This window comes from Microplitis mediator, chromosome 7 (genome assembly GCF_029852145.1).
Source record: "Microplitis mediator isolate UGA2020A chromosome 7, iyMicMedi2.1, whole genome shotgun sequence".
NCBI classification, from domain to species: domain Eukaryota; kingdom Metazoa; phylum Arthropoda; class Insecta; order Hymenoptera; family Braconidae; genus Microplitis; species Microplitis mediator.
This window is the reverse complement of record NC_079975.1, coordinates 19,599,118-19,614,600: the sequence shown is the minus strand read 5'-3', so window position 1 is coordinate 19,614,600 and position 15,483 is coordinate 19,599,118. Positions and strand designations below refer to the sequence as shown.

The window sequence follows — 15,483 nt, the reverse complement described above, 5'->3', positions numbered from 1 at the left end:
ACAGTTATATCAATCACACACTAGCATTTGTATGTCGACATCAATATAATTTACACAATTTATGTATTATGTGACCTTTTAAATGGTTATGAGTTTTTTTTTAATGGATAATTTGTCTGGAGAAATTATATAATTAAATATGATTTAATATAATCAGACTTATATATAAAGTCTTATATTAAACTATATAAGTTATATATAAATTATATAGATATAATAAAATAGTTAACTTTTCGGAAAAACTAAAAGAATTTTACTCATACTTGCACCGTAAGTTCAAATTCCTATGCTATTTAGAGGAAAGAAAGTCGTTCTTTTTTTTATGAGCAAACAAATAATAACAATTAGCGCATGCGCCATTCTTTCTACAAACAGAAGTAAAAATTTAAACTTTCGCGTATAAATCTAGTGAAAAATAATATTCACTCGACGGAAAAAGGTAGGACGTCCCTAGAAATGCCCTACTTTCTTCGCTTGGTATTTAATATACTATTTCATGGTGCCAGCATCGAAGTTTCAAGTTACAGTATCTTTATAGCCAGTCGAAACGAGTTGATTTCAATTCAATGCTGCGAAGGAATACTAGCAAACGCATATATTTCGAATGCCTTCAGTCAGTGGGCATCAGAAACATACACTGTAAAAAGAGCGGTGTTAAAAATGGACTCATTTTAACCCCACGGTGTTAAAATGAAATGACACCAGTGTAGGAGGCGTAATTCGGCGGCGTTAAAATACCGGTGTAAAAGCGGAGTAAGCTGCGCCCGCTCAGAATATTAACTTTGGAAATAAGCTTATAAAATGCAAAAAATATCTTCACACACACACGCACTCAAATACTCGAGCGCACATACGCAGACACACACGCACACACACTCAAACTCACGAGCGCACACACACGCACACACTGTTTAACTGTAGTGATCGAGTAAGTAAAAATATTCCTAAAGTAAAATATTTTAACACTGGGAAATTTTAGTTAACACCGGTAAAGAATATTTACACCGGTGGCAGCGCTTTCGGTGTTAAAATTTAACTTAGACTTACCCCGATCATTTTTACAGTGCATGTGTTTCGTCCCTTGGGAAGAAATAAATAATGTTACTGCCTGCTGACTGACGGAATTCGCAATTTCAACTTTGATACTTGTCATTTGTTTTATAGTAATTTCACACTCTAAAACCAAGTGTGTTACAAGTGTAAGAAAAACACTTTAATATATTTTACTTGCTAGTTAATAGAACCAAATATTTATTTAACAATTAAACATTATTGGACCCGACACCTAATCATATAATACGGACGTTTAATAATAATGGATTTAATAAGGGGAAGGGTGAGAATGGCTATATGACGTCACGTTGGATCCTCTCGGAGGATCTCGTCGAAATCCCTCTTCTTCATTGGCCACAATGTCGTTCTCGCGCTTTTCTAGCGGGGGTGAACCTTGTCACAGGCTATAGGGGTAGCTCCTGACTTTAGAGGCTACGAGTCTCAAGATGCCTAACGAGCAAACGGCTTGGTATTGAGGAAAGAGTAGCTTATACTAGTGTATAATTTTAACATACATTAAATGTGTTCTACTCGTCATTACTGGGGTTCGAATCTGGATCCTTCTGCATAGCAGCTGAAGCTGGTCCCACTCTGCCAAGCCATGGACTCAATAGTTAAGATTGTTTTGAAGGTGTATATATTTATTGTAGAAATCTCAACAATCTTAACAATAATTGGGGAGTGGACCAACCTCCGCCATTTTGTGCCTTAAAACATCATGGCGGCCACAAAAAAACTCATAGATTAGAGATCACTAGGTGATGGATGAAGGCAAGTGTTTATAATGGCGTGTCTGAAATCTTGCACTGAGAAAAAGTTTATCTTTGGACAATTAAATCGGTTTTGTTAAATTCTGTTAAACTAATATTTATTTGGGACAACTAAATTTTATTAGGTCAACATAATCTATTTTGCCATTTTTAACAAATGATTGAATAGACTCTATTTTGTTGACATTAATATTTCTCTCTCTAAGATAATAAAATCATTTGGTAAAGTTAAGAAAATATTCATTTAATAGACAACTAAATTATTTTATAGTGCCAACAAACTCAAATATTAAAGCAAAGTATTATTATATCAACTCTAATAAATATTACTTAAACATAGAAAAATATATTCATTTAGAATAAATATATATTTGTTCGAGGTTAATAAATATATAATTAAACCTAATGTTTGTTGATTACAAATGAAAAATTCATTTAATTAAAACAAATAATATGGTACTATTATTTGGGAATATAATAACTCTGAAATAAGTTTATTACCAGGGACACTACAAGAGGTTGGGCGCGATCTAGTGGCGAGCACCGAACTATTCCCGCGGCTGTTGGCTTGCATCAAAACTTAAAGAAAAATTTTTTGGGAGAAAAAATAAATATGGTGGAGAGGAAGTTATGGTGCTAGGCAGCAGCAGCGGGAGTAGTTCGGTGCTCGCCACTAGATCGCGCCCACAGCTTGTAGTGTCCCTGGTAAGAAACTTATTTCAGAGTTATTATATTCGCAGATAAATTAGCAGAGTGACCCTAACCCGTTTTTGATAGTAATACAGGGGTATCCTGTTGTACACTATGACATTAATGTTTAATATTAATGTTTCCCTGAACAATTTTGGTCATAGTACAAAAAAAAGTATGTGTCAAAGAAATAAATTATTTTTTTAAATATGCATTTATTTAATTGTTAAATAAATATTCTGTGATTTTAAAATAATATTTAATTATTATTAATAACTCAATCTTTAAGGCTCACTAATATATTTCATAATGACTACTTTATAAGCTCTACAGGTAATCAATTTGATTTTATGCTTGCTACAACGCGTAATTATCTTTATTAAATATTTTATAGTTTCTATAATTATTTGTTTTGTTAATGGATTATAAAATATTTAGTTAAAACAACCAAATATATGATTAGCAATAGGCAATAAAATCATTTTGTTATCATAACTAAAATTTAGTTGTCAGAAGAAAATTTTTTTCTCAGTGTGGTGATTATATTCCTAAGTGGAGGTAGCCCTTATGGGTTGGGGAAGAACTTGCCCCCCACCACTAATCCTACGCAAGCAATTGACCAGAGCTGAAGTCTGGTACTATGGGGGATCCATTCCAAGCCCCACTTCGACCAGAGATGGGAGGAGTGTTTGGGTCCGAATGAGGTCGGTCTCGTGGTGGTTGTCGGTGAGGCACCCACATGCAATGCATGCCTAATGGGTAAGCTAATGTGGGCTTATGTTCATATTTTGCTTTTATAATATATGGTAGTGTTGATTATAAAAATAGGGACCACACGCAACGCGAGTATGCCCAAAAGGGCGAGGTATCGGCTTCCGTGGAGGAGGTGGACTTAGGTCCCGTTACATTAATTAATTAATCTTAACAATAATGAAACTTTTTTCGAAGCAATATATATACATAGCATTTACTCGAAAAATATGCAAGGTAATATAGGAAATTTAGTTTTCATTAAAAGTAGTACTACTGTCAAATTAGGAAAGGAAGTAAGACATTTAAATTCACATATAGTAAATACTTGAAGCTCAGGAAGGCAGGCAAAGACAGGAGGGTTTAGATAAGCATTCAGCCTTCTCAGCTGTGTATACTACTTTTCAACATACTAGCACCCGAAATTTAAAGTTTTTTTCTGGTTTAGCTAGAAGAAAATTGCGATTCTTTCTTATTGAAAAGTATTTTTAGGGAAAATTATCGTATCCATATATTTATTTCGTATTTTTTCCCTTAACAGAAAAGTACAATTTTTCCCCTCTGAAGAGAGATTAAATTCAATGTTGTTATATACATGTGGTAATAAATTATAATACTTAAGTTAACTACGAAATCAGATTCTCTTAAAAAACTGACTAATTGTCAATTCTCAAAAAAAAAAAAAATGAAAACTTAGACAATAAATCGTATTGTAAATATTGATAATCAAAAAAGAAATGTTTAAAAAAATTAGTTCAGAAATAAAAAAAAATAAGTTAGTAAAATTTTTATTTCTTTATGTGATTAAAAAATTTATTATTTATTCGAAAATGATACAACTGAATTAATATATGCAGATATTTGAATCATTTATTAACTAATTCATTTCATTACATCGACGCAAAACTAAATCTCCAAAGAGAATATTTCATATTTTAAAATTTATGATATTTTCTTATAAACGTAATCATGAAAGACAACATCATAAAAATTTGAGTAATCAAATGTTTCATTATTTTCATATATAGATTCTCGAACGCTTGAAAAATCAGTATATTGTTCTCCAGCTTCTCGTCTGTAAATCCGGTTTTGTTGCTCGTCATAGTCTTCATAATTACTAACATCACCATTTACATTTTCAGTAGTGATAGTTCCATAATAACCTTCATTATGATTATGGCTATGATTATGATCCGTCTGAAAAAATATTTGCTCTCAATAAATTAAACCTTATATCGAGACAACAAATTTTCTTAAAAAAAAATAACTATATTTTTGAGTTTATAAATTACTAATTTCTCAACTCAAAGGAATACATTTTTAGGCAAAGAAAATGCTTAGTTTGAATTCCCAATAAATTTTTTTGTTTTAAAAAACAATTACTTGAATAGAGGTAGTGTTTTATTGGCTAAGATAGATTTTATTGCAAATTTGCGATAAAATAACTTCTTAGCGCAAAAATGTCTTCCAGGTCCAAAAAATAACTTGATTTTGGCGTAATTTCGAAAATTGAAAATAAAGCAAGACAAAAGCAAGTCAAGTTTAAGTTCTTTTTTTCATGAATGAAAAACACATTTTAATATATGAAAACAAATTTGGTTTAGATTTATTTTTGACTAAGTTGTCTTAGATAGTACCGATTTACGCCAACCAAGTCAAATTAAAGTCACATTGTCTTAATTTTGACTTAGTTCATTTAAATTTTTAAGTCAAATAAGTGGAACTTGACTTGAATTTGGCTTAAATTTTTTAGTTAAAAAAGTCATATTGAAGTTAAACAAAGTAAGTGTACCCAAGATCAAGTTAAATGAGTCAAATGCAAGTCAAATAAATTATAGCAGTCAAAATCAAGTGAATTAAGTCAAAAGCAAGTCACATAAGTAAAAATTCAAAAGCATGTTATTATTTTGACCCGGGCTCTTTACTTTAAAATAGTAACTTAAATCACGAGGATAAGAAATTTCTTACCGGATTTGAAGGTAAAATATGATTATTATCTCCACGATACATTAAAGTAACTAATATACTAATACATTCATAAAATACAGTAGCTAGTAAAAATGTATTAGCAAGTGTAAAAATAGTGCTACTTTTTCTTGAATTTATTTCAGCTAGATGTTTCATCGATATAACTAAATCTTTGACCGGTTTCTCATAATAATCAAATCCATGTTTTTTAATAAATACTTTGCCATCATTATTAATATTCATTTTTCTGCTCATATTTGATTTATCAGATTTTGTTTGATTAAATCCATACATATTAGAATTTAAAATCATGTCTATCAATTCATAAATACATCTCATTGTTCGTAAATTGTTTGATAATTTCATTTTTAAATCTCCTGACGTATTAATCAATTTTTTTTCAATACCAGTGTTCATTTCATGAACACGATTAATCGTTCGTAAGATAATTTTTGATAAATTATTTTTCAATTTTTTAGCTTTGTTACTTTGTGTATTGATACGTGGCTCAAACACACTCTTCATACCAACTAATTCTTTGAGAATAGTAGAACCTACATCATTATTGATAACGACTTTACCAATATAATCCATGATATATTTTAAATCCGGTGAATTTATTAATTTATCTCGAACAGGTCTCGAGAAAAGAAAAATGAAACTTTGCGTTAAATTATTTTTTGAACCGTTTTCACAAAATGTTATTAACGTTTCATTAATAGATTTAACGGAACACTTGCCGGCAACATTATTATTTAAATTTTGTTTAAATGATTTCGACATTCTTACTAAAGATTTGTCAGAAGATTGTTTTGATTTCTGTGCACTACAAATTTCTATTGCCTTTACTTGTTGCAAACAATTAGTAAAGTCTTTTTTCAGATCTCGTACTAAAATATGACAAACCAATGCTTGAAAATCACTATAAGCCGGACCATCCATTCTTGGATTTTTGGGGATATTTCTTGATAAACGTGTGGTTATTATTCTTTTAATAATATCTAATGAATTTTGTACAATTCTTGAGAATGATTTTGAAATATCAAACCATTTTTTCGAGTTCAAACAACCCAAAGATTTAATTACAAGATTTGACAATTTTTCGATTAAAGTAATCCATTTAAATCCATGAACATCATCATTATTAATTACTCCACTGTATAAATTTAAATTAGATGGCGCATATCCTTTTCTACGATAATTACTTTTATGATAATGATTATTTATGTTAGTGACTATTTGAGAATGTAAAGGAATTAAATTTGCTAACGATAAGTATTGACGTAAAACTTCATCTTTAACTGTTGATGAACGGATGTCATTATTAATTAATCTGTGAATCGATGACATAAATTTATTATTAGATCTGAATAGTCCTAAATAGTTTAAGACATATTGTATTTTTCCGAAAATATTGCGTCCTACTATTTGCATTTCAGATTTTACTTTATTTATGGATTTTACATTTTTACGCAAATTTGGTTCATGTGTATTTTCATCAAATATTTGTTTCAATCCGTCAATAACTAAGTCTACTTCTTGCGATTGGTTTAGATTGAAATCAGAATCATTTTTATGTTTTAAATCGTGTATTTCATTCCCCAGTGATCCTTTGAGAGGAATTGCTGTAAAATCAGTAAATAGAATTAATTCAATATTTATTATAATACGAAATGAGAGTAATGTTCGGTTTGGGTTAAAGCATGAGAAATTGGTGGACTATTTTTAGTCAATTAACATGTAACTAAAGATAGGAACATACTAACGTCTATGCGAAACATTTCAGAAATCTAGATTTAATAGATTTAATTGAATTCACAAACTATCATTCTCAGTGGATAAATTTTCATAAACGATAAATTGATTCGTGGAAAAAAAAAATTTGGTAACTTGTACTGAAAAAATATGGTTTATAATTACTCTATTCATATAGTAACATTGAAACACACTATTTAAATTTACAAGTATTAAATATTTAGCGGGATTTATTTTACAAAATGTATAGTAAATTATTCCAACATGAATATTCTACACACGCTTTTTCAAAGAAATATTATCCTATATGGACAGTAATTTATATCGCGTGCTAAATGCCAAAAGGGCGTATAATTTTTTTTTTTTTTGTACCAATCGTTTTGTAAACATGTTCGAAGCCTAAAAATGAAAAAAAATTTCCAAAGCCGAAAGGACGTACGTTTCAAATACTAGCTCTCTACCATATGCTCCGCGTGACATTGAATATAGGAGCGAATATTAAACTTTATCATCTCTAGCTTATAATTATTAATTATTTGGGAATTTCCTAGTTGATTAAAAATTAAAGTTACTACCATCAAAAATGTTCACTTTATCAAAATTTTTTTTCATACAAACCTTCTCCGGACAATTTTGAAGACTTTTTTCGAAATTTTAAAAAATCCTGATTTTTTTTTATACACCCTTTTGGCTTTGGACCAAAAATTTCCTAAAGCCAAAGAGGCGCATATCTTAAGATACGCTCTTTTGGCGTTAGTACGTCAAAAATTTTTTTTCTGCAGATCTTTACGTTTCGAGCGATTCTAAAAAGAATGGCAAAATTTTTTTTTACGGCTTTTTGGCATGGAACCCTATCTAACTGCTGTAATACGCCCTTTTGGCATTTGGCCCGCAATATATCATACCCCGAGTCGAAGTATTGATTCACTGTTAATATTTTTGATTTTCTCTTGTTTTTCACAATTGAAAAAAGTCAAAAGAAAATTATTTGAGATATACCTCGTACTCAATTAGTTCGATGTAATTTTGAATGTTTTTTAGTACTCTGCTAACGATAATATTTCTCGTTTTACATTCTTAAAATAAATCAGTAAAAAGACCTGCAGGACTGATTCAATTAGTGATATATTTGGGACTATTCGTGCAGTGAATATTTACTGATTGGAGTTTTTTTACTGATTCATTTTAAGAGAGTACGTCAATAATATCAAAAGAGAATCAAGTAAAAGATTTCCAAGATTCTCTCTTGACCCTCCTTCCCGTGCAAAAAAAAATTTGCTTCATTATGAATTTCATTATGAATTTGATAATCAAATTCAGATTTTGAAACAAATATGACTTTGATGATGAATTAGTTATAAAAAACCTCTAATTTTCTACTACAGCTGAATTTGATGGGTAACCAACAGCTGAAATCTAATAATTTAATGGGTAATTTTTAAAAACTTGCCTTTCGCTTTAAACAAGTGATGAGTACATTATAAAAATAGTATATTACACACCTAGGGAAGTAAAGTAAGAAATGTCTCAGATCACATGTAATTGTTGGCCGAGGCGAAGCCGAGGTCAACAAACATGTGATCTGAGGCTTTCTTATTTACTTCCCGAGGAGTGTATACTATTTTTCTCCTCGACGGATCGAAAAAAATTAAGACAACGAATAGGAGTAATTCATGATAAATTTGATAATAATTATTATCAATTCAGTACGAGATTCATATTAAATTAATTATAAGAAAAATGTGTTTTATTTCATATTAGAGGATTTTTATAGCTAATTCATTATCAAAGTCATATTTGTTTCAAAATCTGAATTTAATTATCAAATTCGTAATGAAATTCATAATAAGGCAAATTTTTTTTTGCACGGGTTTAATCGCTTTTAATTAGCTTTAATTAAACGTTAATTTAAAAAAAAACTTAAATATTAAAAATATACACAAATTATCAAGATTGTTTAAGTATAATTTAGATTTATTATTAAAAATATACCAAAAAAATGGTCAATTTCTCAACTTTGTACCACCAGTTGTAATATTAATACCCTGATAGAAGGATTTCTTAGTATTTAAAAAGATTTCTTAGTATTTAAGAAATAATTTCTTTAGACATCAAATCTTTTTAAATTCTAAGAAATCCTTCTATGAGTGTACATAAAATATAATATAATCAGCTTACAAATGGAAAAAAAAATAATCAGTAACACACAATGCATGACGAAGCGAACTGGTTACAAAATGTAACATTTTCCTTTTATAATCATTACATCTTCAAACGTATCTCATCACTTATTACATTTAATCTCATCGAAAAAATTTATTGATCATAAATAATAAAAAAATTATTAAAAAAATAAAATAAAACAAAATCAATTTTAAATTATCGTGCAAAAACTATAAATCTTTTTTTATTTATTAGCTGCGTTATCTTCATGTTCATTAAAATTGAATTATGAATATAAATAACAACAATTACAATGACAAGTATCTGCATTATTTTCCTCTATTGCCACAATGTAGTTGATATTCTCTGAATTTATGAATTGAAAAATCCAATTACGTCAGTGTATAATCTAGCTGAATTTAACGCTTGACTCATATCTGCAGTTTAATTTTTTAATAGTATCTGTGTCGGGTAAATAAAATTTTCCATTAATTCATTTTATTTTACAAAAAAAAATGTATAAATAAAATACTTTAAGTTTTAATTTTGGCGCGAATAAATTAGTATTGTATTTAAATTTAAAAAATATAACAATTAAGATAAGATAGAGAAACTTATTATATAGGTAAGTGAAAATCTGTACAATAGACGGGATGGTGGCGCCATCTGGGACAATAAAGATTGTTCCACTTACTCGTTCGACAAACGTAACTGTATCTACTAGTCTTGGCTCCAGCCAGTAAATACCTGACAAGGCGGCATCCTTGGCCCAAAATACTCAACATACATCTGCATTAAATTCAATATTTCTATTGCTTCATTCGATTTTTAATTATTAATTTAATTATCATAATAATAAACATCTACAAAGGTTCTAATTCGCGTGTGTTTTATTTGCTGATAAAGAAATTTTAAGTTTATTTGTTAGCTTGAGTTAATGAATTGAGTTTGACAGATTCGATTGTCAACACACCGGTGTTATAATCAAAATTAAATAAAGTTACTATTTTTTTATAATCAGATAATATAATAAATATTAACAATGGATGAAGAAGCGATGTGGAAAGGATTTTATGAAAAAATAGTTAAAGAAAAAGAATCAAAAGTTGAAAAAACAGAACATGATCTCAGGTAAAAAATTTTAAATAATTAGAAATTGATAATTTTATTTATAAATTTAAATTAGAATTTGAAATACATTAAATACTTAACAGTATTTTGATTTTTTTATTAAATATTAAATTTTTAATGGAAAATAATATTCAATTGTCAAACGATATATTCAATTATGACATCAATTAATGACTAATATTATGATCGACTAAAAAAATCATATTAGTAATTGTACAGTATCATGTAGTTGGAAATATATAAGATAAAAGCAGACTGATAAATTTCATATACAACGTAGTCAAGCGACTTTAAATGTGATATAAATAAGCGCGCCGAAACGTCAAACCAAAATGCTTAGAAAGTAACTCAGTCGTTACTATTCTGATCCATTGAGTCACACATATATGCAAAAAAAAAAAGAAAGGCTTAACATATGTGATGTCTGTTATTTTATCATGTGTAAATATGTATATGTATATGTTAGGTATGGTTTAAAAGAGACTGTAAATTGTCTCTTAGAATACTTAGAGATCGGCGTGTGAAGGTTAAATAATGAATCATTGCCTCATCAGTCATCACTTTTACATACCGTACCAAATATAACTTAACTATGATACAATAGGTGTAAGGAAGTTGATTCTCTGTGAGAAATAATTTGAAAGTTTATACGATACTCTATCGGTAAGTGTAGTTTGTTTCGATAACTAAGATTTATATGTGTATGAATGCATGAAAGGAAGAGTGGGGCAAGATGAGGCACCATATACTTGATAAGGGTGCAAGGTAAAATAACACTGAAAAAATAATCGTTAGCTGCTAGCGATTTTTTTCTTTAGCAACTAGCGATTATTTTTTTTCAGTAAAGACTCCATTTTTATTACAATTTTTTTTTTTTTTTTTGTTTAATTGTTTGTTAAGAGGGGTCTCAATTTTTTCTCTATCACATTCAAGTCGACGATCGGTACACGGAAAAAAATTTTTTGTAACCGCAAGATAAGATAACTTATAGTAACAAATTTCTTATAGATTATATACAACCATTAACAAAAATAAAAATTTCTTTTGTTGAAAAATGGTTTCCCTTTTTGCCCCACTCTCAATAACTAAACGTATTTATACATATATATTGTTATAAAATTTATAAGAATTAAAAGTTTTAGAATAATAAATATTGGGTCATTCATTAATAAAATTTAATTACTAATTGCCCTGGGATATGTCGAAAAAAATATAAATTATGTCTTCTGATAATTACGATCCAAGTATTTGTAGATCAATGTCAAGACTACTGACCGATTACGTGAGCGTCTTAAAATATTTACTTTGTTTTAAAAGATACGTTTCTAAAACTTGTTTTTTTTTTGTTTTCACCATAAATTAGGAATGAAATATTAAGAAAATGAGTTTAAAAAGTTATTATTTTATAAATAACTATTTCAAATTTTGGAACTAATAATCTTTAAATTTTATACAATTTGACTAAATTAATTTCTTTTTTACTTTTAAAAATTGACATTAATGACAGAATCTAAAAAAAAAAATTTATATCTCATAAGATTAATGTAGAACTTATTTTTTAATCAGTTACCTAATATGCTGATCTCCATATCCCGTACGAAAAAAGTATATATCCGTATATACCCAGGCAAATCTGAATATATCTCGCATGTATAAGACATATATATTCAATTGTGCCCGGATATGTCCCGGATATATACTTTTTTCGTACAGGATGAATCTATTTAGATCTAGTATTGGTTTAAAATAGATCTACAAAAATTTACAAAATTCTAAAGTGAGAAAAAATTTTGGCACGAAAAAAAAGTATAAATCTAGTCTAATCAACAAACATTTTTGTATCAAAAGTGCTATTTGTCATTTGAATTATTCAGCTTTCTCAATTTAAGAAATTATTCTTGAATAAATTAATAGAGCTCTGGCATCAAAAACAAAAAAATCGTACTTTTGGTTAGAAAATATTTGAATTTGAATTAAATTTCTATGATGATTTGAATTAATTATTATTTTTTTTTTAAATAAGACATAATTATTCTTGATTCAAGACGTAAACTTAATTGTCGTAAAAAATCATGGTTTTATTTTGAGAAAAGATCGTTAATTGAAAAAAAAAAAAAAAAAACATTTTATATACATTTGACACTAAAGCCGAGATACTCGTTTTCTTGGATTACATTTTTTATAATTTTTGGCTAAAGTTGGTGACTCCATCACTTGGTCGAAAAGATTATTATTATAAAAAGTAGTTCCATAATCTTTAAATAAAAAAACGCTGCTTTCAAAGGAAAAATTTTATTGAAGAAAAATTTGTTTGTTTATAATTCTTCTAACTCAAGACAACTCTTTTCAACACAAGAAATTTTTTGCATCATGAACTATAAACAAATTTTTCTTCGAACGAAAAATAATTTCTTGGCGTAAGAAACTTTTTCTAGGCCCAGAAAATTTTAGTTGTCACTTCATACCCTGTAAAAATGACCGGGGTAAGTCCAAGCGGTGTAGGTGTTAAAATTTGTGGTGTGAAAATAACGCCGCTGCCGGTGTAAATAATCTTTACCGGTGTTAAAATATTTTACTATAGGAATGTGTGCGTATGCACTTGTGTTTGAGTGTGCACGCACACGTGTGTGCGCTCACGTGTTTGAGTGCGTGTGCGCGCAAGCGTGTGTGTGTGTCAAGATATTTTTTGTGTTTTATAAGCTTCCCAAAGTTAATACTCTGAGTGGACGCAGTTTACCCTACTTTTACACCGGTTTAACATCGGTATTTTAACACCGCCGAATTACGCCTCCCACACCGCGGTGTTATTTCATTTTAACACCACGCGGAGTTAAAATGAGTCCATTTTTAACACCGCTCTTTTTACAGTGTAATACAAAAGTTTTCTGGTTTCAAATCGAAATTTCTCGAAATAAGAAATCCGCTTTTTTAGTGAATTATTGCCAATTTTCTCTCTCATCTGCGTAATAAATAATAATTTCTAAAAATAATAATAAATAAGAAACAAGAATTAAAAAAAGAAAATAATAAGATAACGAATATAAAAATAGATAACTCATATAATTTGTATAAATACAAAGGTGTGTTATAATCGTTTAATTCACATAATCTGAATTTTAGACTGCAATTGAGTTTTGATAAGTGATAATGTGTCATTAAATAAATATAAATAAATTCATCATAAACTTGACAATGATTAATATTGTAATATAATGTAAAGGTATATGTAAAACAAATAGTCAAAAATAAAGTTTAAAGATTCAATGACCTTCTAGACAATAAATTTATAACAACATTTTATATTTTGTACCTCAACATTTATATAAATTTACACACTTTTGAATTATTCTAAGCAGTATAGAAAGAATGTTTGTCCATTTATTATTAATGTTATCATGGAAATCAATTTTTAAAGCACATAAGACTAGCATTGTAGGTTTACACACCTCCTACTACGTTTCAACACTGGCTCAAGTCGGAAGAAGAAATATAGTATAATCAGTCTTATAATAACTGCTTTACAAGAATCATTTTACCTGGCAATTTAAAATACTCCAAATCATTTAATTAACGAGTAAATAACTGTACAAAATAAGTTAAAATTTTGTAGTGATAAATAAATATATTATAAGTTACAGACTGAATCAAGTTATTAAAATAATTTTTTTATAAATAATTTATATGATTGAATTTATGTCTAAGGCCTGAAAAAAAATACAAAATGGCTCATTTTGCAAAATGTGATACAAAACATCCTTACTACGCAATTGCGGCATTTCGAATGACCCAAAAGCCAGAAAATAAACCTGTCACAGTAGGAAGTATATATTGGAAGTTCGTTGCGCACAACTTTATCCACAAAAGGTGATACTGTAGTGAATTTAAGTGTCAGAAAAAATTTATGTACTGAATGTTTTCATTTTTTTTTTTTGAGTAATAAAAATTTAGCTGTGTTTTTGTTTAGTTGTGTTAAAGCATGGCTTCAAGGTTCAATTTATTTATTTTTCAATGATAAAATAATTTTCTCTTTTTATTGCTGCACTTGTGTATGATATTTATATTTGTGTATAGTTAGTGCATTTTGTTTTATTGTAATATACAGAAAAAAATAATTTTGATTTAACTCGATTTTACTTTACTCTCTAAAAACGAATTAGTGAAAATCACGTGACAATCACTATTTGGCAGTGAATAGTCACTTATTGCTAGTGAAAAGTATACCACTGTTTGAATTAATGACATACTTTTCACTAGTAAACAGTGAATAGTCACTATTTTCACCGTTTTAAATTTAAGAGAGTAGATTTACATTGATCTCTGTAGACAAGTAGAATTTTTATTTTTTTATACATTAGTTATTTATAGGTTGCAAATTAAGGTAGATTCTTGTCGAATATACATTGCAAGAAAAAATAGCTTTTATGAGATAAGCAAAATTTTGATCTAAGAAATTAGCCCTGACGGATCCAAGTGACTATAAAATTACGATGTTTGTACACTGTAAAAATTTTCAGACTCGGTATAGAGTAAATGACTCAGTGTAAAAAATTTGGTGTGATAATTCCATAAAATATCGCGTTGAATTTAGGTGTTGTGAATTAAAAAATTTTTACACCGCAGAGCGTGTAAATGTTTAATTCATGGTAGTTTTGCGTTAAGAAAAAATCGTCTTAAATTATTGAAATATCTAATTATAATTAATAGAGTTGTTGATTAAGTAGTTAAAAATGTTCGATGATCATTTGTTGCTCATTAATCAAAATTATAATGAACATCTTCTGTGTACTCATTGTTAATAAGTAACACAGAGCGATGTAAAAAAAGTAGATTACATCGCGTTAAAATTAAACGGATGGATAATTTACACCGAGGATTTTTTACACCGTTATTTCACTCTACACGGGCGTATAAAGGTCTCGGGGGTCATTTTGACACCAAATTTTTTTACAGTGTATCACCGTTGCAGCGTAAAATTATGGTAGAAGTAAAAATTACCGTGAATTTACGATAAATTCATCTCAAACGCAACATAAGATACCGCAAACTCATCGTGAAATTGCGGTCTAATTACGACAAATCGTAGTATTTATGGTACATGACCCGTAACGATAAAACATTACAGAACCATAAAATCACCGTCAACTCAGAATTCTCTGGTATCTTAATAAATATATTATTTATTCTTACGCGATCACGTACGTGG

General features: G+C 28.6%; 2 protein-coding genes across 6 annotated transcripts in view; one reads left to right on the top strand and one right to left on the bottom strand.

The window, feature by feature from the left end:
- LOC130670735 (protein unc-13 homolog 4B) overlaps positions 1-15,483 on the top strand; it is a 40,737-nt gene that overhangs the window by 10,335 nt on the left and 14,919 nt on the right. The window contains exons 1-2 of one of the 5 annotated variants that reach the window (XM_057474203.1): positions 9,899-10,280; positions 13,983-14,144. The exons of 3 other annotated variants lie outside the window; for them this stretch is intronic. In XM_057474203.1, coding sequence (XP_057330186.1) covers positions 10,192-10,280; positions 13,983-14,144 — 251 coding nt within the window. In that variant the 5' untranslated portion in view covers positions 9,899-10,191. Of the gene's footprint in view, positions 1-9,898; positions 10,281-13,982; positions 14,145-15,483 lie in introns of those variants that run through there. One more of the 5 variants, XM_057474205.1, reaches the window with a different exon arrangement.
- LOC130670736 (uncharacterized) lies at positions 4,093-9,324 on the bottom strand. The gene is made up of 3 exons (XM_057474208.1): positions 9,165-9,324; positions 5,232-6,856; positions 4,093-4,460 (listed from the first exon to the last, which is right to left on the bottom strand). Exons 1-3 carry the CDS (start codon positions 9,199-9,201, stop codon positions 4,206-4,208), a joined length of 1,917 nt encoding a protein of 638 aa, XP_057330191.1. The 5' UTR covers positions 9,202-9,324; the 3' UTR covers positions 4,093-4,205.

Excerpts from the sequence above, each read along its gene's own strand:
- LOC130670736 (XM_057474208.1), bottom strand. The coding sequence starts at position 9,201 with ATGCATTGTGTGTTACTGATTATTTTTTTTTCCATTT. Across the intron at positions 6,857-9,164 it reads GATTATTTTTTTTTCCATTT|CAATTCCTCTCAAAGGATCA; the intron begins GTAAGCTGATTA and ends CTGATTTTACAG. Across the intron at positions 4,461-5,231 it reads ATATTTTACCTTCAAATCCG|ACGGATCATAATCATAGCCA; the intron begins GTAAGAAATTTC and ends ATATTTTTTCAG.